At 38.4% G+C, this 27,479-nt stretch overlaps 2 protein-coding genes and 2 pseudogenes across 2 annotated transcripts; 1 reads left to right on the top strand and 3 right to left on the bottom strand.

The window, feature by feature from the left end:
- Window positions 1-1,718: 1,718 nt before the first annotated feature.
- LOC129243201 (U2 spliceosomal RNA) lies at window positions 1,719-1,904 on the bottom strand (annotated as a pseudogene).
- A 581-nt stretch (window positions 1,905-2,485) lies between these two features.
- LOC129243215 (U2 spliceosomal RNA) lies at window positions 2,486-2,669 on the bottom strand (annotated as a pseudogene).
- A 6,355-nt stretch (window positions 2,670-9,024) lies between these two features.
- LOC129242783 (endocuticle structural glycoprotein SgAbd-9) lies at window positions 9,025-9,762 on the top strand. Its single transcript, XM_054879629.1, has 2 exons — window positions 9,025-9,094; window positions 9,152-9,762. Exons 1-2 carry the CDS (start codon window positions 9,083-9,085, stop codon window positions 9,650-9,652), a joined length of 513 nt encoding a protein of 170 aa, XP_054735604.1. The 5' UTR covers window positions 9,025-9,082; the 3' UTR covers window positions 9,653-9,762.
- A 976-nt stretch (window positions 9,763-10,738) lies between these two features.
- LOC129241636 (ankyrin repeat and BTB/POZ domain-containing protein 2) lies at window positions 10,739-23,791 on the bottom strand. The gene is made up of 5 exons (XM_054878075.1): window positions 22,957-23,791; window positions 12,495-15,640; window positions 12,060-12,423; window positions 11,670-11,994; window positions 10,739-11,594 (listed from the first exon to the last, which is right to left on the bottom strand). The coding sequence occupies exons 1-5, from the start codon at window positions 23,730-23,732 to the stop codon at window positions 11,289-11,291; spliced, it is 4,917 nt and encodes a 1,638-aa protein (XP_054734050.1). The 5' UTR covers window positions 23,733-23,791; the 3' UTR covers window positions 10,739-11,288.
- Window positions 23,792-27,479: the final 3,688 nt, after the last annotated feature.

Genomic DNA, 27,479 nt, shown 5'->3' on the forward strand with positions numbered 1-27,479 from the left:
GGTAACGGCAATGAGCAAGGTAACTACATATGAGCAAGGTAACACTAATGAGCAAGGTAACACTAATGAGCAAGGTAACGACACATTTTTTCGTGCGGGCAGCCTGTTAAATCGAATTATAAGACGTTATCATGTCAAAAATGGTCAAAAAGAGTTTCAATTCTGATTTAATTTACAAGAACGTTGATAACTTACGAAACCTCCTGGACACATAATAGCACATGCCACAAAATTCCAAATAAAAGCAGCAAAAATAGTAAACAAATCAGATAGTTAAGTAATAATATTGTTTTACCAGATTAGTATTTTCTGCTATATCCACCGTTTTTGATTACTTCCTCTAGCCGTCGCTCCATGCTTTCTACAAGCTTGTGGCATCTTTCCTTTGGAATCGAGTACCAAGCCTCCTCAACTGCGGCCCACAAATCATCAAATTTTTTTAAATTTTTGTTAGCGCTTACGTCATTTTACAATTTTTCTATTGGATTGAGATCAGGGCTTTGCGCCAGCCAGTCCAGTACATTAATTTTTTCTCTTCTGAGCCATTGCTGCATAAATGTCCAATTTAATGGCATAAACTCAAACACAAATGCCTCAATTTTATTCTGGAGTATATTCAGATACTGAAATCTATCCATTCTACCAACCACGCGAACATTCGGCCCAACACCATGCCAGGAAAAGGCTCTCCCAACCACGATGCTTCCGCCGCCGTGTTTAATCGTCTTTTTTTGTGAACCTAGGATTTAGCGCTTGATTTTTTCCGTTTTGACTCATACGGTATATAAGAGCTCTTTTCTCCGGCGTGCAATGTTTTCCACGTCCCATTTTTTGTAATTACTTTAATATTTTATTTAAGAAACAAAAAATTATACTAAAAATCGCTGATATAATATTAAAGTTTTACTCTCCACTGCACAAGCTAAAGTGCGCTATTTTTGTGTCCACTTCAAAACAGCAATAAGCATAAATAAAGTAGAACGCAAAAAATTCCATCTAAAAAAACCGGTAAATTCCTCGCATAAATGTAAGCTTAATAACGGTAATAAAAATAAACAAACAAATTTATTTGATCAAAGCAGAGTTCATACTAAAAACTTAGCTTAACATATAAGGTTCACATTTATCTGTCCATGACTGTACATATATATATATATATACATAAATACATAGAATACATACATAAAGGAAACAATTGTATTGTTAAAAGCTAAAAACGAGGGCAACATTTTTATAAGAAAAAATAAAAATAAAATAAAAAAATAAATAAAAAATATTTTTCTTTAAATTACGACAGAAATTTAATTGGCACACGTATTTAATCACATAAATATTAAAAAAAATACCAGTCTAACGGTTAGACTTGATAGAAGTGAAACCTTCCGTAAAACAAACTGAGAGAGAATAAGACGAAAGCAGCATTAGGAGCAAGATAATTATAGGTTCATTATAATATTGCTATAAAGTTCATATTTTATTTTCTTCATTTTATCATTATTCATCCTCAATGTTTTCAATTTCAACAAATGATACGAGTGGCTTATGATAGATAAAATATGATACAAATGCTTTGGTTTCGATGTTGTCAAAAAAAAATACCCAAACGGACCGAAGAAACAGACTTACAAATTTCTTCCATTTTCGTCTACTTGTATTCATATAAAAATTTATGTCTCTTCCCACCAAAGCTAAATGTATTAGTATATTTCTTCTTGTATTTATTCAAGGCTGAAATCCCGGCGGTACTGCAATACCGGGCCAACCCGTGGCAGAGGTGGAGAGCAAGCCCCTAAAACACTCCGCCCATTTCCAAAAATTAGTTTAACATTTGTTGTCCTCCGATGGAGGATCTATCAGATCTTAAGCTGATAACCACACTACCTAGTCAATACATTTTAAATAATAAACCTAATAAACCTTTTGAGAATTACACGCTCACAAAAAAAAAATTAATGTACGAAATATTTATACCGATTCACTTAAACTGACTTTCAGTATCTAAACCAAAAATAGAAAAGCCAAAAAACTGTTTTCAATAAATAATCAGAAATGTCCTACAATGCAAATTTCAAAAAAAAAAAAAATTTTATTTCTTGTGATTCGAATTTTGGATCGGAAGCTCACATTGCTAGCCGCTCGGCTACCGCGCCATACTGTCGGTGCTGGCCTAAAAGTTATTTAGTTCGTCGCTACGTTTATATGTTGTAATTCGTTTCACTTTTTCCCAAATCACTCCCAACGATTCTAAAGAAGTTTTCACTTCAAAAATTAATGTACGAAATATTTATACCGATTCACTTAAACTGACTTTCAGTATCTAAACCAAAAATAGAAAAGCCAAAAAACTGTTTTCAATAAATAATCAGAAATGTCCTACAATGCAAATTTCAAAAAAAAAAAATCTATTTTCGTCTACATGTATTCATATAAAAATGTATGGCTCTTCCGACCAAAGCTAAATGTATTAGTATATTTTTTCTTGTATTTATTCAAAGCCGAAATCCCGGCGGTACTGCAATACCGGGTCAACCCGTGGCAGAGAAGGAGCAAGCCCCTAACACACTCCGCCCATTTCCAAAAATCAGTTTAACATTTGTTGTCCTCCGATGGAGGATCTATCAGATGTTAAGCTGATAACCACACTACCTAGTCAATACATTTTAAATAATAAACCTAATAAAACTTTTGAGAATTACACGCTCACAAAAATTATTTATATCAACATATAATATAACGCTTCGTAACTAAATAACTTTTAGGCCAGCGACGACAACATGGCGCGGTAGCCGAGCGACTAGCAATGTGAGCTTCCGATCCAAAATCCTTGGTTCGAATCACAAGAAAAAATGAAAGTTATTTTTATTTAGTTCGTCGCTACTTTTATATCAACATATAATATAACGCTTCGTAGCCAAGAAGGTCGCTTTTTCGTTTCACTTTTCCTCAAATCACTCCCAACGATTCTAAAGAAGTTTTCACTTCAAAAACATTGTGAAAAATCGAAAAATATAAATTTATGTCCATTTACATATATACATACACACATATGTGACCACAGAATCCATCAAATTTGCTTCTAAAAGTGATTCTTTCGAATTTTCAAACATAGAAATAAATACATACATTTGTATGGCATTTTCGCCTACAAAATTTTGCCAAATCGAAATTAATTTTTCATTTTTTATGATTGTCATAACTTCCTGCCCCACTTTCCTCAACTCAATGCTCACACATACATACATATGTAATGTACGTATGTATGTATGTATGCATATAATTTCAGTCGAATAGCAACACAAATTTCAAATTGATGCGAGAACAGAATAACTTGTACCATATAAGTACATACATACCTACATACACATTTTCATAATTTTTCGAAAAAAGTTAAAAAGTGAAAAATTGAAAATCAAGAATCGAAAATCAAAATTATTATATTAGAGTCTCATACAGCTCGTAGCAAAATGCGCTGCATTACGACCGTTTTTCGGCGATCACTTAGCAATGCTTGGCATGTGAGTGTGTGTGTGTGTTGACTTTTGGCTACTTTGGCTAATTTTTTGCGCGCAACAAACGCAATCGCCCGATATCGTTCTGGCCAAATGCCAAATAATAAAACGCTGCGATTATACTGAAGACTACACAGTACCAGAGCATTTCTGCTACATTTGTACGAATGCATGTATGTATGTACTTATGTAGATGTATTAGTAGTAATGAATGCGCTGGCAACAAATGGGCTGATTGGCAGTAGGTAGCCGGCTGGGCGCGTGATGCCGAGAAAGCAGCTAGAAAATTTGGAAAAAGTTAGCATATTTTTGTACGCAGCAAACGAGGCGAATGAAATGTAAACAAACTCTTTGTTTCGCATCTAAATGGAAATGTACTTACATATGTACATGTGAGCTTAGACGTATGCAATGTAAAATATAGATACATACATTCATACATACATACATACATACGTACCATTAACTAGATTTGTATTCTTTGCAGGGGGGTACTAGAAGTTCAACACTCAAATTAGCACCGCGCACGAGCAGATGGCCAGTGGGGCTGCAGATCTTACATTGGTTTCCTTTTAGGTTGTACAGTTTTTTAAGCAACATATGCATGTATGTGTGCATTCTCCCTCAACTTCAATACACTTCTTCTAATGATAACCTATTATTATCGTAATTATTTTCTGGAAGCTCCGCAAAATGCTGCCGCTTCTGCTAAGTTGCCAAGGATTGTTTTAACTATATTTATGATACGTATTAGTACAATCCGACATACATAGCATTCAGTATTACATTTAATTACAATTTTGAAAAGATGGCAGGTCTGAGAACTGGTATTAAATTTCAGTACCGTGGCATCCCCCAAATAGCTGATTATATGATTAACGAACTCAATGCGCAAAGTTACGATTGCTGGACTAAAGATGCTGTTTTTGAGCAAAACCGGCGTGATTCCCCGGCCGCTTCAGAGCAGCGATATTGGAGTGGATGATCATTTGCCTTCAATTTGTGAGTCAAATGGGTCTCATAAGCGCTAGGTAATGGCATTCTCTGCAGGATTAGCCACAGCTTCCAATATTTCGAAAAATTGTTTAGGGACAAGCCGATGAATTATGCACCACAGACATATAAAATTAAGGCTGTGCCACATTTTTGAGCACAATACAGCCGTCAGTGTCAAAATAACATGTAATTTTAAATGGCACCCATCGGCGATCCACCCTTTACACGGGTTTGCTCTTTTGTATTAAGAAATGTGTACTAAGTTTTTTGACATATTTACATACATACATATAAATATTAATTATATCTACAGGCCCAACACACATTAGCACCCTTCTCCACCAGCAATTTAAATTAAGAAATATTACTCAACTTGTTGTTGCCCCTCCACTCCAACTTCATCTGAATTTGAACACATTTCCGGAATTGTTATACAATACGTGCAATAAACGCCAACAGCTGGCTGTATCAAGCGCGCTATTGACTCCACCAATAACGAAAAAAAACAACACAACAACGCTAACAACTATGAACTATTACCAAACCACACTATTAAGATGGGTATTGGATGCCACACGTACACTGCAGTACATGCAACAAATGCACTTGACGCAAATTACACCCTGCACTCTGCACACGAGCGCCCATTCTGGAGCTCTGATTGTTTCATTGTTTGCGCGCAGCCTTCAATTGAGTGCCAAAAATAGCAGCAACAGCAGCAGCGAGTAATGTTGAATCGATTGGGCATTTCGCTGACTGGTTGCTTGCCTGGCTGACTGCTGACTGCTGCCTGCACATTTGATTCGGTGGCTAAATATAGAATACCTAAATTCTACGGCAGGGAAAGGCGGAAAGTGAAGGCGGGAAAGATGGAAAAAATGAGAAGGGAAAGAAGAGTGGTTTTATTTTATGTAAACAATGCGGGAAAGAAAAAGAAAACGGAGGAACTCAGATATTCTGATGCGGGTGTAAGTATGCCACATAGTTACAGTAATAGTTGTTGTTGTTTGTGGCTATTATACTTTTCGCTAAGCAAATCATTGGAACAAATCGAAAATAAGTTCATGTATTTGCACAAAAGCGTGAAAAGGAAATCGATTATTTGATTATTTTAAATAGAAAAAAGTAAGCGAATAATTAAAAGTGTGTATGTAGGCGGGGGGATTGCTTGCAGCTTGATTTATACAAGAAACATGTATGTACGTACGCTTTTAATAAAAAAAAAGTATGAATTATGACTTGCAACACTTACACACACATATACATATGCACTTATACCGACTTACGTAAATGTTATAAAATCTTGAAATTTCTGAATATAACTCGAAAAATTATGGGGATGCGATTATGAAACTTGCAGGACTTACTGGGCATAGTCTCAGCTATTAATAAAAAAAAAGACCAAAAACTGTCAAAAATGAAAACAAAAATTACAAAATTGTTTACAAAAAAATTGATGTTTTCCCCAACCATTTTTTTAAGTGTAATAGAATAATACAAAATATAAAAAAATTTTGGTAAAAATTAGAAAAAAAAATTTCAAAAATAAAAAAAAGTTTACACAAAAATTGTTCACAAAAAAATTTTTTTTTTCCCGAAGCATTTGCTTTTAAGTGTAATTTATTCTATAAAAGTGAAAAATATTATAAAAATGTTACAAATAACCGAAGATATGCCCCTTTTAAATCACTCTACACCAAAATTTTCAGCAATAAATAAATCTCAGAACTATAAATTTTTTTTTAAATTCGCTTTCTACGCATATTCAGCCTTACAAATAAACAAATTGACGACAATGAGCAATGGCTTGGACAACTTGGCATGGAACCGCTCAATTCGGTGCCTTCCATTTGTCCAGCCCATCCAATGTAAGGTACAGGAAAAAACCAACGCTTTTCAAAGTTAGTTGTAAGAAATAATAAAAGTAAAACTGTTTCAACCACTTATGTGAAAGCTACAAAGAAATATTAATTCCAAAAGTAGTTTTGGCAGTTTTGACCCGCGGACAGAGGATAAGCGCTAAATTAAACTTCATCATTAAGAAATCGCTGAGTGGCCTTAGTGGTCAATGACCGAGTTTTTCGACCAGTTCATATATGTGTATGTGTGTACGTAATGCTTTAGAAATGGGAACAGAAGCGCCAGGAATTTCTTGAGATTCACAAAAAAAATCCTCAGGTTAGTTATGTAGGTGTATATTTATTTTTACTGCACTCTGTCACATTTGAATGAAACGAAAGCTTGCATTGTTGGGAATCTGCTGTAAATAAATTTCTTTATGATTAAAAAGTCAGCGCACAGGTACACATTTAATTTGTTTAGTAACACACGCATCGGAATACCTGTTGACATAGATACAAACATACATGTACACTTGGGTTCATAATAACAGCAACGCGACTCATTGCAAAGTTTGGAATATACATTTTTATTGATTTTTTTTTGTTCTAAATTTTTTTATTTTTTTTTTTTAATTTTTCATTTTTATAAAATTATAGTTCATACTGGCACAAAACCTATGCAACTCAAATTTTCAAAATTTTTACAAAATTTAAAAAAATTAAGAGGATTTCATCAAAATTAGCCTCAAAATTTTAAGCTCTGTCTTGATTTCTGATAATATTTTTTTGACGATGTTGACTGTTTTCTTCCATATAACGAGTGTACGAAATTGGATTAGATTTTGTATGGAAAAAATGACAAGACCGCCAACAAAAGAAAAGTGTTGAAAAGGAACGTGATTTTCGAGCTACTTTAGATTTGCTTTTTATTATAGCAGAATTCAACGGACTATAAATCTGCATACTCTAGTTATTTCTAAAAATTCTTATTAAAAACTTTGAAATATGGAAAAAAAATTGTTGAACTTTTTTAAATTAAACGAAACGCCAAAATATAAGAAAATGTTTTTCTAATAACGGCCGCCCTTCAACAGACAATCGGAAACCTACGAGATGTATAAGGCTCAAAATATTAAGTTAAATAGTTTTTGTTGGGGTATAAACCATATTTTAATGAAAAGAATTAAAAAAAAAACTAAATAAAAAATGAGTAAACAGTCAATACTTTGCAATATGTCGCGCAGCTATTTTTACGAGCACAAGTGTAAATACACACATTTTGTAAAAGCACACTCCGCCCCCGCAGCTGTCTAGAAAAGGAGCAAATAAAATTCACCAACATTCACCAATCAATTACGCACACAGTTGTATACTCGTACATAAAATCTTATTAGAGTCGACGCTCCGTTCTTGTGGTTGAGTTGTTTTGTTGTTGTTGTTTCCTGTTCACTTGCTGATTTTGATTACGTGCGACTTTTCTGCAGTGTTGCGAAGATGCGTCAATTACGGCACACTGAGCAGTAATTTTTCAAATTCGACTGGATTTGTTTGAAATTTTGTCAGACGCTCCGATTGGAAACATATGTCTCGATTAATGTTAGAAATGTACTTGTGTATGTGTGTTCTCAGATCGGCAAGTGTATATTGTTGCGCAGTTACTCATACACATATGTATATTTACACATTCATACATACGAGTGGACTGAAAATTTCGGTTATAGCATTGCCAGTCAGTGGTTTTAGTCGGGATTTTTTTGCGCTACTGCCATCACCTTGAATAGATCCGCCTTGATAGCTACCTTCTGCCAAGTTTTTAGACACAATATTTTTTTTGGATGCTGACTTCTGTTGCTTGCTTGCGTTTCATGGGTGCATTAGCACTTCTAGCTCGGTACCATTGACTGCTGCTTGACTTCAGAGACGTACTTGAAAAACCAAGCTTAATTATTATTATTATTTTCTATGGTTCCAGGGAGGAACAAAGGGCCGCATGACCTGTTCGAATTGCATTCAAGGTGCAGAATAAAATATCGCCGAACTCGTTCTCCACAGAAACTGTTTGGTCAGGAAGGTCCGTAACCACTAAAACCAAACGTCACCAAATCATGAGAAATTATTTTATTTCTCAATGATTTATAAAATTTTTTCAACTAAGCGAACTTTTATTGGTTGCCTCAAAAATGTACAAGTCCGGCAGTAAACAGCCAAATCTAATTTTTTGAAAGTAGAAAGTATTTGTATGGGATGAGAATCCTCTGCGCTTTCGGCCTAGTTTAATGATGTACTTAATGGAAGAAATTGCAAAAGAGGCGTAGGAGAATACCTCGAAATCTTCTGCTAAAACTTGGTAAAGAAAGCTGCCGCTAGAAAAGCTTAACTCAAATTAAGCGGAAAGAGCTACAGAACTCCGAATTACTTGCGACCTTTCTTATTCTCTAATTAAATTACGTTGGAAAACTTTCGCTCAGTGCATAACTTGGCCAAATAATACAACTCCGCGTAAGAACTCAAAGACGAACTGAATTTAAGTGCAATTAAAGAGTTTTGAATGCTTAAATGAGTGCTAAAAATAAAACGCACTGCTCGCCATTACCAAGAAATTAAATGCTGGCGTAATTTTGTTGTTTATTAATTCAAAATTTTTTTGGTATAAAAATTGCGTAAAACCATAGCTGGAGCATATTTGTAAATTTCAAGTCAAGTGAACAACTTCAGCTGCGAAGAAAGCGCCCGAATATGTTTCAATTCGTAAGTAAAGAACTTTTTCAATACCAGCAACAAATGAACAGCTTTGGTTTTATGCAGATCTGTTTTGCTGCACTGTTCGCTTTTGCGCGAGCCGCACCCATTGATGAGCAGTTATTAACCACTGAGCCTGTAATGGAAATGAGGGCACCACCTGTAGACGACGTACCGCCACCAGTCATGCCCGAGATGGAAGTGAGAGCACCCGCCGTTGGTATTATGGAGGCAGGGCTGCAGCAGTCCACTGATGGCGCTTACAACTTCTTCTATCGCGGCGAGGATGGCTCTTTTCGCCAGGAGAGTGCAGTGATCGTGAATCCAGGCAGCAAGCGTCAGCACTTAAAGATCACTGGCAGCTACTCGTACTTCGATGCAAATGGTCAGGAGGTGGTAGTGCATTACAATGCCGACGATCGCGGCTTTGTGCCTCATGGCAATAACATTTCGCAGCAAATCTCCGCAGCGGCAAAACAAAATAGCCAGCTGCCGCGTGTGCAGGAGCAGCAAGAGCCGCAACAGCCGCAACCACAACCACCGGTTGTTGGAGGCGTCTGGATTTGAATGTAAAAGGAGAAAAATATATGAACAGCATAATTGCTGAAACAGGTGTGTGTGTTAAGTAAAGAGTGTATTTTAGTTTTTATTTTTAGTTTAATTTAGCAACTTCTTGATTTGCTGCAAATGAGAATAAAAAGACTTTTCCCCACGATTGTTTGTGTTATCGAATCTTTGTTGCATACTTTTAGGCAACGCATGAATTCATGATTTGGGTTAACTTGGCTGATCAACGGTAAGCTCACCACATTGCCCACAGAAACGAATGCCTAGTGTTGTTATTTTCATAAAAAAAAAACTGTTTGAAAATTGAGTTTGATTTCTCAACGGATTCAAAGAAGTGAAAGGCAATGCATTAATGCTGCAAATCTTCCCGCCTAGGGAACAGTGGAACACTCGTCCAACATGGCTACTTGATGACTCGCAAAAATGGTATACAGATGGTTCCAAAACGCTCCAGGGGGTAGGAGCAGGAATCGTTGGACCCACAAATCTTAAACACTGAGTACAGATACTACAATTTTCCATGCGGAGCTTTTCGCATTAATGGAAATAGAGGAAATCGTTTCCAAAAGAGGGTTCGAAAAATTCAAAAGTCTTTATAGAGTCTAACGATGCACTCAACAAACTGGCGACTCTTAATCAGGCTTCCCTGATTTGGGTACCAGGATATGAGGGACACGAAGGAAACGAGAAGGCAGACTTGTATGCCAAAAGAGGGGCGGAAGGGTCATTTATTGGATTATCCCCATTTTTCGACCTTAATAAAAACAATCGAAAACGGGAAACCAAAAAATGCATCCAAATAGAAACCGAGGAGAACTGGAACGGCATAAACGGCCTTAACCATTCCAAAAAGTTGCTGAACTTTAATCCAACAGAGCAAAATCTGCTCTAGCCCTAGACAAAAAGGGCCTCAGATTACTCTGTGGAGCACTTACAGGTTACTTTGCCTGCAATAAACATTTCAATACTTTTAAGCCACCTAAAACTCATTATGCCAATAAAAACCAATGGGAAACGGGAAAATGAGAAGTCGTTATATCTCCATGATTACTTTAATTTATTAATTTACAATATAAAAATTTCGTGGTTTACTAATTATACATAAAAGATTGCTTCTAAATTTCGCTAGAAACTATGAACAAAGATGCGTACGACGAAGTAGACGAAGCGAAAAGTCTTAGTACTAACTTTTTGTATTTGTGGCGTAATCTATAAACAAAGTGCATCGGAAGAAACAACAAAAACATATATGTATGTAAATACAAATGTGTATAATTAATATATATTAATGTAAGTAAATACGTTTTAAACCTAAGGCAGCTAGTATTCGTTGCGCAAAGAAGGCGGCCGCCTTCTGAAAATCTTCGCTCCAGCTTTCCTCGTTAGGTGAATTGCATTCGTGGAAGAACATTTTTTTATTGAAATTTTCGAAGAAAAATACGCTAATAAACTATTTATATGTATGTGATGCATATACTATATTAACTGGTAGCTATAACTTTTATAACCAATTTGCAACTCGAATTTCAAGCAATCGATTTTCACTATGTCAAACAAATTTTAACCTACATAGCAAATATTTGCAATCCGTTAAATTTAAAAAAATTTAAATATGTTACATTGAAAATGTGTTAATTTATTTCTTAGCAGCCCCCAGACTGCCGCCGCAGCTATTGCCCACGTTGGTACTAATCAGATGAGTGCCTGCGCCACTGCCTGGTGGCGGAGAGCTGAGCTGTTGACGGAAATTGCCCACGCCAATGGGCTTGCGCTGCTTGATGCGTTGTTGCAGCGTATGCAGCAGGCCCGAGAGCACGTCGTGATTGGGTATCTTTTTGGCGAAGAGCAGACGCTTGACAGAGTCGTCGTAGGTCAAGAGTGCGACCATGTTTTGCAGCAAGAAGCCTTGGCAGTATTCGAGCAGTTTGTTGGCATTGTAGACCTGCAAAGAGGAAAAATATTTTCGTTAAAGAGATGTTTCAAGGAGTCTCTCAGCCTCGGGACAGCTATTCTTTACCTTCGCATGAATGTACATGGCCACCACATTGTCGATGTCGATCATCTCAGAGCAGCGTGACTCGGTATAGCGCAAGAGACCTTCCAATTGAAAGAAGCTCGCCGCCGCCATCAGCTCCAAAACGTCGGTATTGCTGACCTCCAGTGTGGCACAGCCACCGCTGTACAGATAATGCATGACCAGTTGGAAGATGTGGTAACGTATGTCGTTGATCTGCACCGTGGGCGTGTTTCCCTCACTCAGCTTAGAGCTGAGCATGCTCTGGAAACGCGGCGAGGCGGTGACGAGCACTATTTTGTGGCCATAGAAAATTTTGCCTTCCACTCTGAAATGTCCAATAATCGATTTAGTACATTTTCCACAGATGCATAGCCATTTTACTGAACTCACCTGAAAGTCACATCACTCAGCTCTGGATTATTCACAAATTTAGGGTCGATTCGTGAGCTGTTCACCGACTGCAGTATTGGCTCTTTTATTGACTTGATGGTCTCCCAACCAAAGCAGGTGGCGAAGATGTCAGCCAGCAGCAGTGTTGTGCCCTCATTTTTGCTGTAGCGGAATATGTTGAAGAGCAGTGGCAGGCATTCGCTCACAAATTGCGCACTGTAATCATCTGGGCAGACCTGCAGGAAGTCTTGCAGTAGTTGGTCGATCACTGCATCCAAGCGCAACTCGTGCGCTGCCGCCAACGCGTGCATCCAGCAATGCAACGTCCAAGGCACGCCCAAGGTGCGGAGTTCTATAGTAATATCTGTACGAAGAAAATACGATTAACGGGTCGTCGATGTAAGCTATGCGTTTTCTCAAAATTATATGACTCACCTAAATGATTATTCTCGGCACTATGGTACATTGCCTCTTGCAAGCTTTTGATTTGCGTTTTGTTTAACGTGAGCGGCAGGTCAGCGCTTATGCGTTCACCCGCCGAGTTTGCAATACTTGCCGCTCCACCTCCTCGCGCGCCATTGCCCACTGGCTCTCCTTCGGCTAGCATTTCTTCGAGAGAAAGCACATCCTTGCTGCCCGGTGACATTGGATGAGAGAGAAGCTTCCGCAGACAAGCGCGTTGGCCATGCGCTGCTGCCACAGATATGGCGCAGTAGGAGCCTCTCTGCGCTGAACCACCGGCAAAACACATAGTGTCTTTCTGTTGCGTAGAGAGAAAAGCGTTAGCGCCATGTGCTAACAGCAGTGAAATAACTTCAACATTTCCGGATCCGCAAGCCACTTGCAGAGGTGTTAGCGTCGGCTTTTCTTCGCTCAGGCGCGCGCCACCTTCTACTTTACCTCCTCTCTCCAGCAATAAGCGCAGCGCTAGATAGTTGGCACGACTCGCGGCGAATGTTACCGCTGTCCAATATTGCGTGTCTGGATGTATGCCTGGAAAACTCGACTGCGCGACTGGTGGCACCTCCACGTTTGGATCGCACCCCGCGTCGAGAAGCGCGTGTATTGCCACCTCGTCATTACGTATAGCGGCAATCATTAGCGCCGTTAGTCCTGCATGGTTGAGCGTATCATAACGCGTAGTGGGCGGCAGCAAGTTAGCAGCCTGGGCCAGCAACTCCGCTCGTCCAGTTAGCATGAGCTTAAAGGCCAGTGTAATGGTGGCGCGCTTACCTAACTCAGTGGTGTCTTCACTGATGCTCGAAGCGATCGGTGTAGTAGCACCTGGATGTGAAAAGTGTATTTTTTTCGTAGGTAATTCCTCATCGTGGCCAATTGGCCGCATAGGGCAATCAACGCCAGGCAGTAGAAGGCGCGCCGCTTGCATGATATCATCCTTGTCGATCATAACCGCATGACGATATTCCGCATGCGCCGAGGCAACGCGCAGCCATTCCACAAGTGGTGGCAGTACCACATACGCGCGTTCATAGCATAACTCCTGCACATTTTGGCTACTCCCAGCAGCACTACCGCCGACGCTGGATGGCGCACCACTCAGATCACTATGCTCCAACTGCGAGCAGCGCATAAAGTAGAAGAGCGTCGAGAGCGCAGCGTTGGAGATTGCGGTGTGTTGAAATTTCTGTTGAGCGCGCAGCGTCAAATCCTTTAGCTCGCTTATACTGCCAACGCAGGTCGTTAGCAGACAGGGCTCCAAAGAGACGTTGCTATTTCCACCAGAACTGCCACTCTTCTGGGTGCCCGAACCAAGTGACGATAGACTGGCCCAGCGCGGCATAGTAAGTGCACCGGAAGCGATGCGCCCGGCATTCAAATGTGCAAACGGTTGCAAGAGACCCCACAGATCTCCGGAGTGTGCAATGGACTGATCCAGGATAGCTGTCGTGAGTTGATTGGCTGGATCTAAGGGAAAACTTTGTAGCAGCAGTTCTTCAAGCAGATTTTCCATGCCAGCGCAGAGATACACCGCCGCATACTCGTGTATGAATTTGCCCAGACGGGCATCGGCCATCCAGCGATGAAAGCGCCCCACTGGTAATTGAAGACCGGCACGCGCCGATTTGCTCTGTTTTAGCGCGCTGTCACCCGTCACCGCAAACATAGCTGCGGCGCGCAAGCAGGCTTTGATACAAGAATCAGCCAAAGCCGGGCACAACACAATTTTATAAGCTGCTGCCACCTCCTGCTTTGAGCACAGACCCAGGCTGGCGGATAGACGTTGAACTTCCCGTGCAATACGCACCAACGCCCGTTGCAGCAAGTACCCAAGCCGCGGTATTGTTTCTACCGAGACGCGCTCCGCTTGCTCTTTGCAGCGACCATTTCGTATGACGCGCATAATGCAGTGTTGACTCCAAGGCGGATGCTGCAACTCCACAAGCCGATTATGTGAGTCCACCCACACAAACTCGTCAGCACTAGTAACATTTGTATTAACCGTCTCCAGTGAAGAGTAGCGACCCAAGCGACGTGCGGGTTCTGAACTCTCAGAACCCGCGCTAAGACTGCTGTACGTGCTAGTGCTCGTCTGTGAACGCATGGTCAGTTGTTGTATGGCCAATTTGATATCCTCTAGGCCACTACCGCTCCAAGGCGCCTTATTAGCTGGTGTGGCACGATGGCGAGCGCGCGAATGATTGGTGCTTGTGCGTGAACGAGTGCTGCGGTTGGTAACGCCAGCAGCGAGTCGATCTTCCGGCAACGGACCAAGTGTCACGCCACCGCCGGGAGAGGAACTACCATGACCGCCAGTATCCGACATGCTGGCATGACCAGATGAGCGATTTTCATCCGACGAACTGTGACACTCCTGGACGCGTTGTAGCGCACGAAATTCATGATGATGTGTGCGGGTGCTGGTCGCACTTGACTTTGCATGCGTATTAAGTTGGTAGCCACCGCCGCTAGGTGTCACATTCGCAGGCGTCGACTCCGCAGTAGGTATGCCAATGCTGCAATTACTCAAGTCCAAGGACAGCGGTAGGGGACGTTTATCGTTGGCGCCAGACTTCTGCTGTGATGCCACTGGCTGTTGTGGCTGCGGTTGCTGAGGCGACAAGTTGCCACTTAGCATAGGCGGCTGCGATTTGACCGGCGTGCTTTGCACTGTGAGCCGCGCGGGCGCTGCCATGGCGCGGTGGGGCGGTGGCTTATTAGGCGCTTGAGGCGGACTGCCGATATTTCTTATATTGATCGTAGTGTTGGGCACGATACTGTGCCCTGTCGGAGAACCAACCATCATAGTGGCCATGCCACCAGCGCCACCAACACCACCATTCAAGCGCTGCGCCACCTCTTTGGATATGCGGGGCGCTGGCGTAGCCACCGCAGGGCTCTGAATGCGCCCAGTAGAGGAACTCACACCATTCGGTGCATTGAGCGGCGCTGAGTTGGCGGTCATTGTGGTGCCGGTAGAGGGCGATGTCGGTACAGCGCTCACTTGGTTTTGGTTTGGAAAAGCCGTTACGGTTGGTGAGCCGACGGGGCAGTGTAATTGGGAGTTCGTTGGTTGCGGACTGAAGACTACGGGCAAGTCGCCACGCAAGTTACCAGTTGGTCTGCGGAAGAGAAAGAAAATAGAATGATAAGCGTGGTGTTGACAGCTAAGTGTGTCTAAGTGTAAATCTGGGTACTCGTACATAAGAGGCAGGTGTGAAATTACACAAGTGACATCTGGCAATTGCAGTGCTGCATGCGAAGCCTTTCCAACTGTATGTCAATGCCGAGGAGTCATACGCTCGCACATAATTAAGCTGCTTATATACTTAAGACTTACTACAACGGCCATGTCACTAAGTCAAATACAAACAACAACAACAAAAACAATGATATTAAAAAAAACCATAAGAAGCTATGTTTATGTTATTCAACAATCAATCGGAAACTCTTAGCGCTTTCTTTTCTATTCTTGTATCATTCCTCCCTTCTCCTCACTTTATATTCGCATGTTTGCCCCAGCTCTAACCGTTTGCTGACAGTTGAATAAGCTGTTGCGCATTAGACATCAGAGGTGTTCCCACTAGGCGCTCAGGCCGTCACTCAATTACCGCTAATCCGCAGAGCAAATTCTTGGCCACTCAGAACTGGAACCTACATTCGGTTTTTAATCAGAACTGACTGCAAGACAATCATTCATTTTATTTTTACTTTAAGCATCAAAGGAACATCCACATTTGCATGAGAATACAAGCAGCGGTAGAGAAATTGAAAGAAAAAATTGTAAACATTGTTTGGATAAATGTCATAACTGTTAAACCCGATGACCGGACGTGCTCAATGTCGCTGACAATGAAAACAAAATTATGTCAGACAGTTGCTGCCCGTGTGCTATGTTTTGTTGCTGACGGTTACACCGGCGCACTGTCTCATTTGCATTTGAACAGTAGCAGCAGCGGTAGCAACAACAAATAGTTAAAGGGAAACCAAGGCAAACGAACATAAAAGCTAATAAACGCTCAAGCACAATGGCGCATGCGTGCGGGCAAACACTAAATGATAATGAATTGTTGTAATTGTTACTATTATTGTGTGAGTTAGATTTTGCCGCAGCTGCCGCTGCTGTTATTCCGACACATTTTGCACGCATAAATATTTTGTAGTGAAGAGAACAAAGCAACGCAGAGAAATTCTAATCAATTCTTGGAATTAAATGTTTTTCTTAATCGCAGAAGTGGCACAACTTCGTTGTTTTGTGTTTATATATTCAAGTTAAGACTTTCAATACCCATAACAAAGACTATAAAACAAAGTAAATATTTCTTTAATAAACAGAATTAGGTCAAGCGCAATAACATACAAATGTACAAATGCGTATATGTTGAAAAACTCTGCTATTTTTATTTTATTTAATCAGTGGATTGCGAAAATGAAGCCATTTAAAGCTTACAAAAAGGTGCCAGCTTATGAACGATTCCATGTCAAGTGATCCAAGTATTTTGGATTTGGTCTTAGATTTTTCTGAAAGTTAGGTAATTCAAAGGTTTGATTATGATAAGAAACAAACTGAAAAAAATTTGGATAAAATTTCATAATTTTGAGATTTTTTCAAACGATATATGGTGCGCGGGAAAAGTGCAGAGGAGCAGCTACAAAACGTGCAGTTAGCATTTAAAAGGCTGGCGAACGTAAGCCAGAGAATGAACTTGGAAAAAACTAAATTTATGAGAAATGTAGTAGTTGTTGGGACACTTAATTATAGGTCGTATGTTTCATACAGGAATAAAGGGATCAAATATATGTAATTACATCTGTTGGGATAAAACCAGATTCCTTAAAGGCTCGGGCTATAGAGAATCTTTCGCCAACAATCACAACACTTACTCCAACTGATAAACACACGAAAAATAATTGAAGAATTAATAAAAAAAAATTATGCGAGATTACTTTTATTTATAGATGATTTTTTTTGAAACATTTTTTAATTTTCTTTCTGTTATACTTAAGCCTACAAATTTTCAAAAATATTCAAGACTATGTTCAAAATTCTTCGGACACTTGATGTGAAATCGCTTTGACATAAGAAACCACTTTAAATGCATCAGTCTCTTCAGCGTTAACACTTTTTCCTATAGATTCGGAGTTTCAACTCTACCTAATAGCTAAATTGGTTCTCAGCCTTTGCTATATTTGTGAATACCTGATCCTGGCCATAAGTAAGGCAAAACACTTAAATTGTGGGAGTCGGAGGTATTTTAGCCATTCATGTAGGTTAGTGACTACCCAAAATAGCAGATGTAGCTATTCAACAATATTAAATGAGCTCTATAAGTTAAATTTTTCTTATAATAATGAATAGAGCGCGCTTAGATTTTGTTTTCAAATTGGCACTAAAATCATCTTAGTAGCTTTTGTCAAGCTCAGTATTTACTTTATGAAAGAATAGAACTAGGCAATTATTAAACAGGCTCGTTCCATACTGCTGTTATTTTATTGGTCTCAGTGGTACACAAAGTGGCCTTTATGCATCATTAGTACAAACATTGCAGGGGTTAATATAACACTTAAAATCATTGGAGCAAAATCAGTATTTAGCTGTGCCCAATTCATAAAAATTAATTCAGTTCACCTTGAAAGCAAATCTTTTTGTGAATTTACAATACAATCGAATTTTTCATCCAAAGGAAGTTGGCTGTCAATGGGAACTGAGAAGTGTTTGCTTATGCGCAATCACTTGCAAGTGAAGACCTTCGTCAATCGCGTGAATATCTACCATCAGTTTGATCATTGCAGAAACGGGTGCGAAATCATTGTAAAGCCCAATGTGCACTGATTGCTCACAGCAATTCGCAGCAGCAGTCGTTGCGAATCAGCAAAACTAACAAACATTTGAGTTTCCGTTTCTTACTTGTATTCATTTATTTTTATTTTGATTTTCCATCCATCGCTGGTGGAAGCAGTGAAAATAGTTGCAGCTGAAAGTGTTGAAATTTATTTTTTACATTTCCACAGACGAGTTTTTTCGGTAAGATGCGCATGACGGTGATAATAGTACTATCGAGCATGACGAATTGCTCCTACATACACACGTACAAATGTGAATTAGAAGCATAAATCCGAATAGACATTGGACGTGGACATCGTTGGGTGCTTTTTCACCCATTCAAAAAAGATTCCACTGCATTTGTTTGAGCAGGTGGGAAGAATTTCCATAAATACTACGGTCAAAGGCCGTATGTAGGAGAAAATAGCTGGTTTAGGAAATTAACTTTCACGCGACACACCAGTGGCGATAGCCAAGACACAAGCAGTCACATTCAATTGCACAAAAATATACTATTTCTGATTCAACTTCGAACTAATATTCTTTGACCCCAACCAGTTAGCTACAGTTGCTAAACCATGGCTAGACCAACTGAGATTGTGGCTCACCACGCTCATCATCAAATTTCAAGTTAATTTTTTCAGATATTTTTTTCACACGATAAAGACAAAACTGAGCAAGCAGTATGGATAAGATATCAATCAAAGGATTACCAACCTGTCGCATTCAGCATAAGATAACCATATTAATGCATGCCCTACAAATAAAATGTGGAAATGGATGTTGCATCCATATGCAATGAATGAGACAGGGTTATCAACTTTTGTGATGTGATATCAATAGAATTTTCTCAGTGGTAGTCTTAAGTCTATTCTGAATTTGTTTTAGCAATTGGATATGATTGGCATGTTCGCCAAATCCTTTTGTCTTTACTATTGTATATACTTTATACTTTACAAGAATTGCTTATTTGCTCAAAGAAATGATTCTACTGCTCAACCAAATAAAGATTTATTCTTGACTGGCTCTGAATCAAGAGACTGGACTATTTGGACGAATTAAACAATCTTCGCAGCAGTTGTTTCTCAAACTAACTTCTTGAGACATACTAAATGCGACACAAATCAAGTTTTTCCAACGCAAAGAAATATTGTCTCCCTTGCAGCTTTGAAATCTCTCTGTAAAAAATTTTCAAATCTCTTGTAAAAATCGAAAAAATTTAGTTGCCTAGTACATACATTCAAAATTAGCATAAGTGAATAAGACTTCTTCACAGATCTTGACAGAAGAATTTTGAAAAAAACCTAAACTTATTGAAAATAATTTCTTTTCCATAAACCACTAAAAATATTGGAATTGCTATTTATCACAGAATCGCCGAAAACAGTCATCGCTGGGGCCAGTTGAGAGTCAAAAACTACAAAAGAAACATTGTTTCTAAATATTTTGAAAAAAAAAAAAATGTCTTCAAAACAAAAATGTTTACTTAAAAAAACGTTTTTTTAAATTATATTTTTACTCAAGATATTAAAAAAAGGCTAATGCAATAATTAAAAAAACAATAAAATTTCGTGTGCTTCAAAAAATATTTTTCAGAAATTGTTTTTTTTCAAAATATTTTACTTCCAAAAAAATTTTTCCAAAATATATCAATTTTATGGTCAAGAAATTAAATAAAAATAAGAATGCAATAATTTTTTTGTTTAAAAAAAAAATTGTTTTTATTTTAATTTTTACTTAAGGGTAAGACTCCGTCAGAAAATATGAGATTTGCAAGTGGTCTTTCGATTTCTTTGAAACTTTGGGAAATATTAGTTCTAGGTAAGATACATTCAAGCCTAAAAGGATTTTGAAAAATTTTCAAAATTGAGTCATCTACGCCATGTTGAATATCGGGACCGTGTTTTTTCAAAAATCAATATTTCTTGAACCGGTGGATGGATTTCAATGCAATTTACAGACAATATAGAAACAAATAAGTAGTTTAAATTAGTATTATGTAAAAAAAAAATTTCGAAATTTTGACCAAAAAAAAGTCAAAAAATTTTTTTGAATCAATTTTTAGTTGATTTGGCCACTTTTTTAGATTTTCTGTTATACACGTAACGATTCCTTATGATTTAACCTTTATTTTGAAAAAAAAAATTTTATGGTGTCTATAATAGTTCTCGAGATATTGCGATTTTAGTGGAAGCGCGCACGCACTTTCGCGTACGCACGCACGGTTCGCGCTGCGTTATGTGTTCCTGTATGAAGTGACTGGAGCAGACTGCTGCAGGTCTGTGCGCGTTTTTCTACTCCTGCGCTGCGTAACCGCGAAATTCACGGTGTTCGCTTCCACTAAAATCGCAATATCTCGAGAACTATTATAGACACCATAAAATTTTTTTTTTCAAAATAAAGGTTAAATCATAAGGAATCGTTACGTGTATAACAGAAAATCTAAAAAAGTGGCCAAATCAACTAAAAATTGATTCAAAAAAATTTTTTGACTTTTTTTTGGTCAAAATTTCGAAATTTTTTTTTTACATAATACTAATTTAAACTACTTATTTGTTTCTATATTGTCTGTAAATTGCATTGAAATCCATCCACCGGTTCAAGAAATATTGATTTTTGAAAAAACACGGTCCCGATATTCAACATGGCGTAGATGACTCAATTTTGAAAATTTTTCAAAATCCTTTTAGGCTTGAATGTATCTTACCTAGAACTAATATTTCCCAAAGTTTCAAAGAAATCGAAAGACCACTTGCAAATCTCATATTTTCTGACGGAGTCTTACCCTTAAAAGAAATGTTTTTTCAAAGTATATTTTTTACTAAAAAATTGTTTTCTTCAAAATATTTTACTTCGAAAACTTTTTTCTAAAATATATTTTATGCTAAAAAAATTATAAAAAGTGAATTTCATAATTTTTGTTATAAAGCCTCGTGTTCTTCATGCATAAGTATGTTTTATGCCCAAAAAATGTTTTCTTCAAAATTTTTACTTAAGAAATTTTTCATTAATAAAACTTGCGTTTCTACTGAAAATAGCTGACAAGTTTCTTCAGTTCGGTTCGTTGCCGTCAAAAAACAAAAAAAGTGCATAGTCAAGTTAACTCATAAAACTCAACTATTTTATGGAGCTACTCTCACAGCTAAAATAGCTAATGAATGCACGACATTTTCTTTATATGGAGCAAACGCCGCCAAAGAAAAAAATATAAAAAGTCGGCGTGAATTTTGAGCCACTTCAAACTTGAACATAATTATTCTAAATTAAATGGACTATAAAACTGCGTCCCGATTTTTTTTAATTCTTATTAAAAAGTGTGAAATTTTTGATTCACATGATATTTGTTGTATAATGAGTTATATTTTTATAAAAAATTAATGAAAAAACAGTAGTCAAAATTTGTCAAAATATCGCGCGTCTATTAATTTGAGCTCTCGTGTATATCTTGAACTCTTTTTTTTACCTTTCGATTTACTAAAAATCTTACTTGCTTTCTAAATCTTGAACCCTAAATTCTTACTTGGCAGTTTCGTGCCTGCACCCTTCCAACGACGATTGCTTAGCCGATATTAAATTTCCATTTATTGCTTTAGCCCAATGACGCTGCCAACTGGTTTCCACATTAATGTCTTAATTTAGTTCAAAAATTCTAGTGTTCAAAAGAAAAAGTAGTCGTGTAGGTGTGTTATTTACCCTCATAAATTTATTCTGCTGCGCTTATTTATTATTTCCAATCTAAAAATGCGAAATAATAAAATGTAATGCAAAAGCGTAATTTATACTCCGTAAAAATACCGTTGTAATTGAGCAAATGTGGCACATTTTTTATCGGTTGACAGGAGGCGAGCATGGTGGAAATAGATATGCCAAGGGGCTTGGAAAGCCGAAACAATAAAGTGCAATAACACAAATAATTAAAACGTTAGCAACAACCCATGCAACCACAAGTTGCCACAAGGTTAGACAAATGCGAAAATTTATAAGAAAAGGTAGCGCTGCACAATCAAGCCGCAAAATTTGCTGTCTGCTGTAACTATGTAGCTATAAATTCTTTTGTGGGAAACAAATGCACTCTTTTTTGCAAAAACCGTACTCGGACAGCTTAATTAAGTGACCGCAGCTGAGGTTGTGCGCAGCCGCCTTGCAATCACAACAAAAACAGAAACACTAGCACACTAACAACAATTGCTGCAAAATTTGATAAATTGAGACATTCAAATGCATAAATTCGCACAGCAAATGCAAGACAAAAATAAAATACAAAGTGCAGTATTACAAGGCAAATATAATTTGGCCACCGCACTACTCGTAAAGCGTGGCGTATACGTAACCACAAATGAGCCCATTTGCCGTTGCAGTAATTACATACACGCGCACACATACATACACATGTACGTTCGTACAAAACTCGACGGAAATGTGTACACTTAGATTTATTGGCTGAAAAAAATGTGCTGCCCAGTGAGGTCAGCCGCGATATAAATTTTTAAGTAATTTGTTACAAAGAGGTGTGAAATCAAGCCGTAAAATTAAGCAAATAGCTACGAAATACGTGCAACATACAAACTGTAAGAAAAGTGTTATAAATTGTGCACAAAAAATGGAAAACTGTACCGTGCGCGCCACTCCTGCACAAAACTCCAATCGCACGAGTCACAAGACTGCTGGCTAACGCTATCTTCGACGCCGCCACCCAGCTGCTCGCTCACTTCGTAGACTGTGGCGCGCGTCGGCTTTGCTACCGTCTCCACCAAAGCGCTAGCACGCTGATAATTGCCTTCGATTTTTATGTTGATCACACCATTCTCTATGCTCTCGATGTAGGAGGGCAGCTCATTATCACCCCTATCGGCGACGGAGGCTATGCACTCGGCAGCGCGCCCTTTGGTAACCGTTAAGTTGCTCGTTGTGTCATCCAATAATTGAGCCGCTTGCACGATATCCTTCGCCGTCTCGCCAATATTGTGTTTACCACGATTCGCAATCGAGTCTCCAAAATAGATGACCACCTTGTGATTTGGTTTCGGCGGTGCTTCTGGTTTGGCGGTGCGTGGCAACACCGGCTCCATCGATTGGCGGCTGTCGGGCATCCCTGTGTCCTGTTGCGGTTGTTGTTGCACTTGAGTGGCAGGCTGTGACGGCTGCTCAGAGTAGACATTCGGCGTTGTTTCGGCGACGCGTTGCTGATACATTTCGCTGCATTTCAGCGATTGCGGCTGAAAAGTTTTGAAGGAGTTGGCTGTGCTGCGACGGCGCAGTATGAAATTCTCATTGAAGCGGCCGAAGAGCGAAGTGGGCGGGCGTGGGGCGGGTCGTTTGGTTGGTTTGGCGGGCTTGTAGTTGCGCAGCTCACGACATAAGCTACAGCTGCAGTCTTTGCCGCAATACATTTTCACTATGTTCGTTGTTTTCTGATGCTTTGCTATTTGAATATTGGCGGATTAACAAAATTTTTGGTTTTTACTCTTTTGTTCTTTAGTTTAGTTGTTAAGTTTTTCGCGCGCGTATTTACTTACAAAATCTTAATTGCAGTTTCGATTTAGTTATTGCTCTGCTTTTTGCTTCACATATTTACACACTTTCGCACAGTTTGTTTACTTTATTTTATTTTCATTTTTTATTATTGTTTAGCTGGTCGCAATTTTCGGCTGTGCGTTTTTCTATTGTTCAACGATTATATCACGATTTCTCTTTCATCAATTGCCATAATTGGTTATTCGGATATTTGAACATTTCTGCATTTGCCGCTTTGCCACTTTGCTACTTTGGCTATTTAACGTTTTGGCCAACTTACCACTTACTGCAGTTCATTTCTATTTCTTTACACCAAACACCACAAAATTTAAAATTACTGCATTTACTTTTCGGCCAGTATTGGCCTAGTTGGCCTGTAATTAAATTCCGATAATTGTATTGTAAAAAAAACAACAACAATAATAGCTTTAAATTAAATGAACTGTGACTTAACGAATGAATTGTGCAAAAACACCTTTTGCATTTTTGCCAATTTTGCTAGGCGTTGATTTTTGCAATCAACGCCTTTGCGCATTTGCGCATTTTCGCCACTTCGTTCATTTTTGTCTGCTGCTTAAAGTTTTATTTACTCAGTTCGTTTTTTCTTTTCGAATGAATTTCACGCAATCGTAAATCATTCCATACGAGCATATGGGAATTTCGAGTTCATCACCCGCTTTAATTTTTGTTCGCAGACGTCTGTATATGCGTGAGTGGGGAATTTCGTATGGAATCACGAAAAACTATATTAATTCAGTTAAAAATTGAATTAAAATTGCAAATAAGAAATCATTTCAACTGTATTATTATTATATGATGATGTTTATTCGTATAAGTGTGTGTGTGAAGTACTTAGAGATTAAGAGAAAATTGCGAAATATGTACTTCAAGGGCTTCATATAGAAAATTCGATATTTCATATCCGAGATGCCAGGATGGTAACCACGACTGTCTTTAGGTATTAGGAAAATGATATAATTTAAAAATGTATATATTTATGTGAACATACAAGCAAACTGTGAATGGTAAATTCATGAAGATATCAACGACGACGCTTAAATTAATTTTTGTTTTTTGGGAAATAAAAAGAAAATATTCGAAATTGTTAATGTGATAATGGCTGATTTTATAATTCGTTTTTTTTGTAAAAAATTATAGAAGTTTAAGCTTTTTAAGCCTGACACAGGTACAAGGGGATTGCCCAGGATGAGTACGTCGAACATATACCCCTCACTCTCACTTTTGTAGACGGAACTATACGAGGAACTAACACTGTAAGCTTATTTAGCTCAGTGAATTTGAGTTCGAATTGTATTTCTCAAATAAATTACTCGTACGTTGCCGTTGCCTTATAATTGACAAATTGCTCGGAAGGCGAAAATATAAGAAGTTAAGGGGGTGCTTTAAAATGAGCAACAAATTATAGTCTCAGCTAGTAAAGTCTGTTCTCTTGGTATGAAGAAAAATTGGCTCCAAAAATGTCACTATAGCCGAATAGGTTGGAGCGTGACTTCCATTCGGAAGTACCCAGATTCGAATCGCCATGCATGAAACACCAAAATGATATTGTACAACATTTTTTTTCTAACAGCGGTCGCCACTCAGCAGGCAATGACAAGCCTGCGAGTGTGATTCTACCATGAAATAGCTCGTCATGAAAACCTTTTGCATTCAAAGCCGGCTTAAAACTGTAGGTTTCTCTATTTGTGGAACACCATGAAGACGTTTATCATCAAGAGAAGGTGGAGCTCGGCTAAACCTCCAATAAAGGATGTAAACCCTTGGTAAAATATCCTACCGCATCGCTCGGAGATAGACTATATTTCTTACAAGGCCATTTGGAGTGTAAGCGAATGAATCTCTGAAATTTCAAAGCAGATCTTCTCCGCACGAGCTCTCTCTTCTGCTGTGCCGCCGTTTATTCTAACTTATATATTACGTTTTTATCTCAATATTTCTCAAGGTTATAATGCGAAAAAGAAACTTATTGCCTCAAACGTGTGAACAAAAAACCAAAGAGCAAAAACGGTGCTAGAGCTTATTATTTCTAATTACGATCACTTTCAAGTTTTTACTTTACTCATTTGATTTTTTCTGACATTTTATTATCATTAAATTTACAAGTGTCGCACAAGCTGAAGTAATTCGATGTTTCTCGCGTTTGTTTACTTAATTTAATTTTTTATTTGTTCTTTGCTTTTATACATTTTTTGCTTTTGCTTGCCTGTGCTACTTTACTTGGAGAGTATTTTTTCCGCAATTATAAATCATTTCGTGGTTTCTAAAATTTTATAAAAAATTATACACATGCACACACATAGATACGTATGTAAGTATGATAGTATTTCGTCGTTTCCGGTTGGTTGGTCAATGTTGCGGTTCGTTAGCAGCAAAAGTAAAACTAAGCCAACTAAAGCAACTGCGCGTTGCCATCCGCTGAATTTGTATGTAAGTTGTTAAAGTTGCCGCTGAGTGGCTGGGCGGAGTTCGTGTGCCGAGGAGTGAAGTGAGCAAAAATAGGGATACCAAAGCAGAGGGGACAGGGTGTGCTTGAGATTGTGGGTGGAGTGGAGTCTCCGACTTCGGATTCGGCTTTTTTTCTTGAACTAAACTCGTTACTTGCAGCTAAGATCGCTGGTTTAGGTTTTGATTTTTTTTACGTTTTTATTTTATTTTTTTTCTATTTTTTTTTTGAATGCAAATGAGTTAAAATTTGCACTGCAATACACAAACATTCACACATGCGGGCCGTTGAAGTGATTGATGGTTTGTGCTAAGTTAGTGATATGAAAAAATTATGCCAATACTGTGACTGGAGTCAATAGCAAACGTAGTTACAACTTCAACTGAGGTTTTGGAATGGGTTGCTCATATTTTATGTGTCAAAAGCATTATTTCACCCACAAATATATTTTTAAATTTTTTTATGGTTATGTATAGGTAATTTTTGAGCATTTAACGAAGTTCACAAAACTAGCGAATAAGTTTAAGAAAAGTTTAAGTTTGCACAAAATAAACATCAGCAACACTTCATTGCACACAAATATTTCGAAAATTGCTTGGCTGCTAGTCAATAGTAGGCACGCATGCGCTACATTTCACAGATTTTTCGTAAATTTTTCATTCAATTACTTAAAATCAAAAACCGAGCCACTTTAAAAATTCATCCATCTGTTCACATCTTTTCCAGACAGTTGGAAACGTCCGAACGCGTCGCTGGGCGAAATGAAACTGAAACTTTGCCGCCGCGACGGTTCGCTTGGTTACGTTTTCAAAGCGCGGCTTCAGCGGTTGAGCCTCGTCAGTTGCGTGCCACAAGTTAGATATAAGGCAAGCGAGTGTGCATTACAACAGAGAAATAGACAAGCCGACAACTCGACAGCTCAGTCTGACCGCTGCCTATTTGTTATTGTTGTTAGTGGTGATATTTTTCGTTTTTGCTTTGCTTCGAATTTCTCCCAGCCAAGCAGCCGGCTGTTGTGTTTGTTTGTACGCGTATTCACTGCCACTACTTTATTATTTTTTCACAGGCGCAATGATACGTATTTTTGTTGTGCTTCATTTTGCTGTTCTTGCCTGATGGCTCGACGGTCTTAAGCATTGTGCACAATCGCGGTAGCCGG

Source organism: Anastrepha obliqua, chromosome 3 (genome assembly GCF_027943255.1).
Source record: "Anastrepha obliqua isolate idAnaObli1 chromosome 3, idAnaObli1_1.0, whole genome shotgun sequence".
Lineage (NCBI taxonomy): Eukaryota > Metazoa > Arthropoda > Insecta > Diptera > Tephritidae > Anastrepha > Anastrepha obliqua.

Bases quoted from the DNA above. Each gene is read 5' to 3' on its own strand.
- LOC129241636 (XM_054878075.1), bottom strand. From the start codon at position 23,732: ATGTATTGCGGCAAAGACTGCAGCTGTAGCTTATGTCGTGAGCTGCGC. The intron at 15,641-22,956 runs GTACAGTTTTCC...TCTCTTCCGCAG, and splicing joins GTGCAGGAGTGGCGCGCACG to ACCAACTGGTAACTTGCGTG. The intron at 11,995-12,059 runs GTGAGTTCAGTA...TGGACATTTCAG, and splicing joins CTGAGTGATGTGACTTTCAG to AGTGGAAGGCAAAATTTTCT.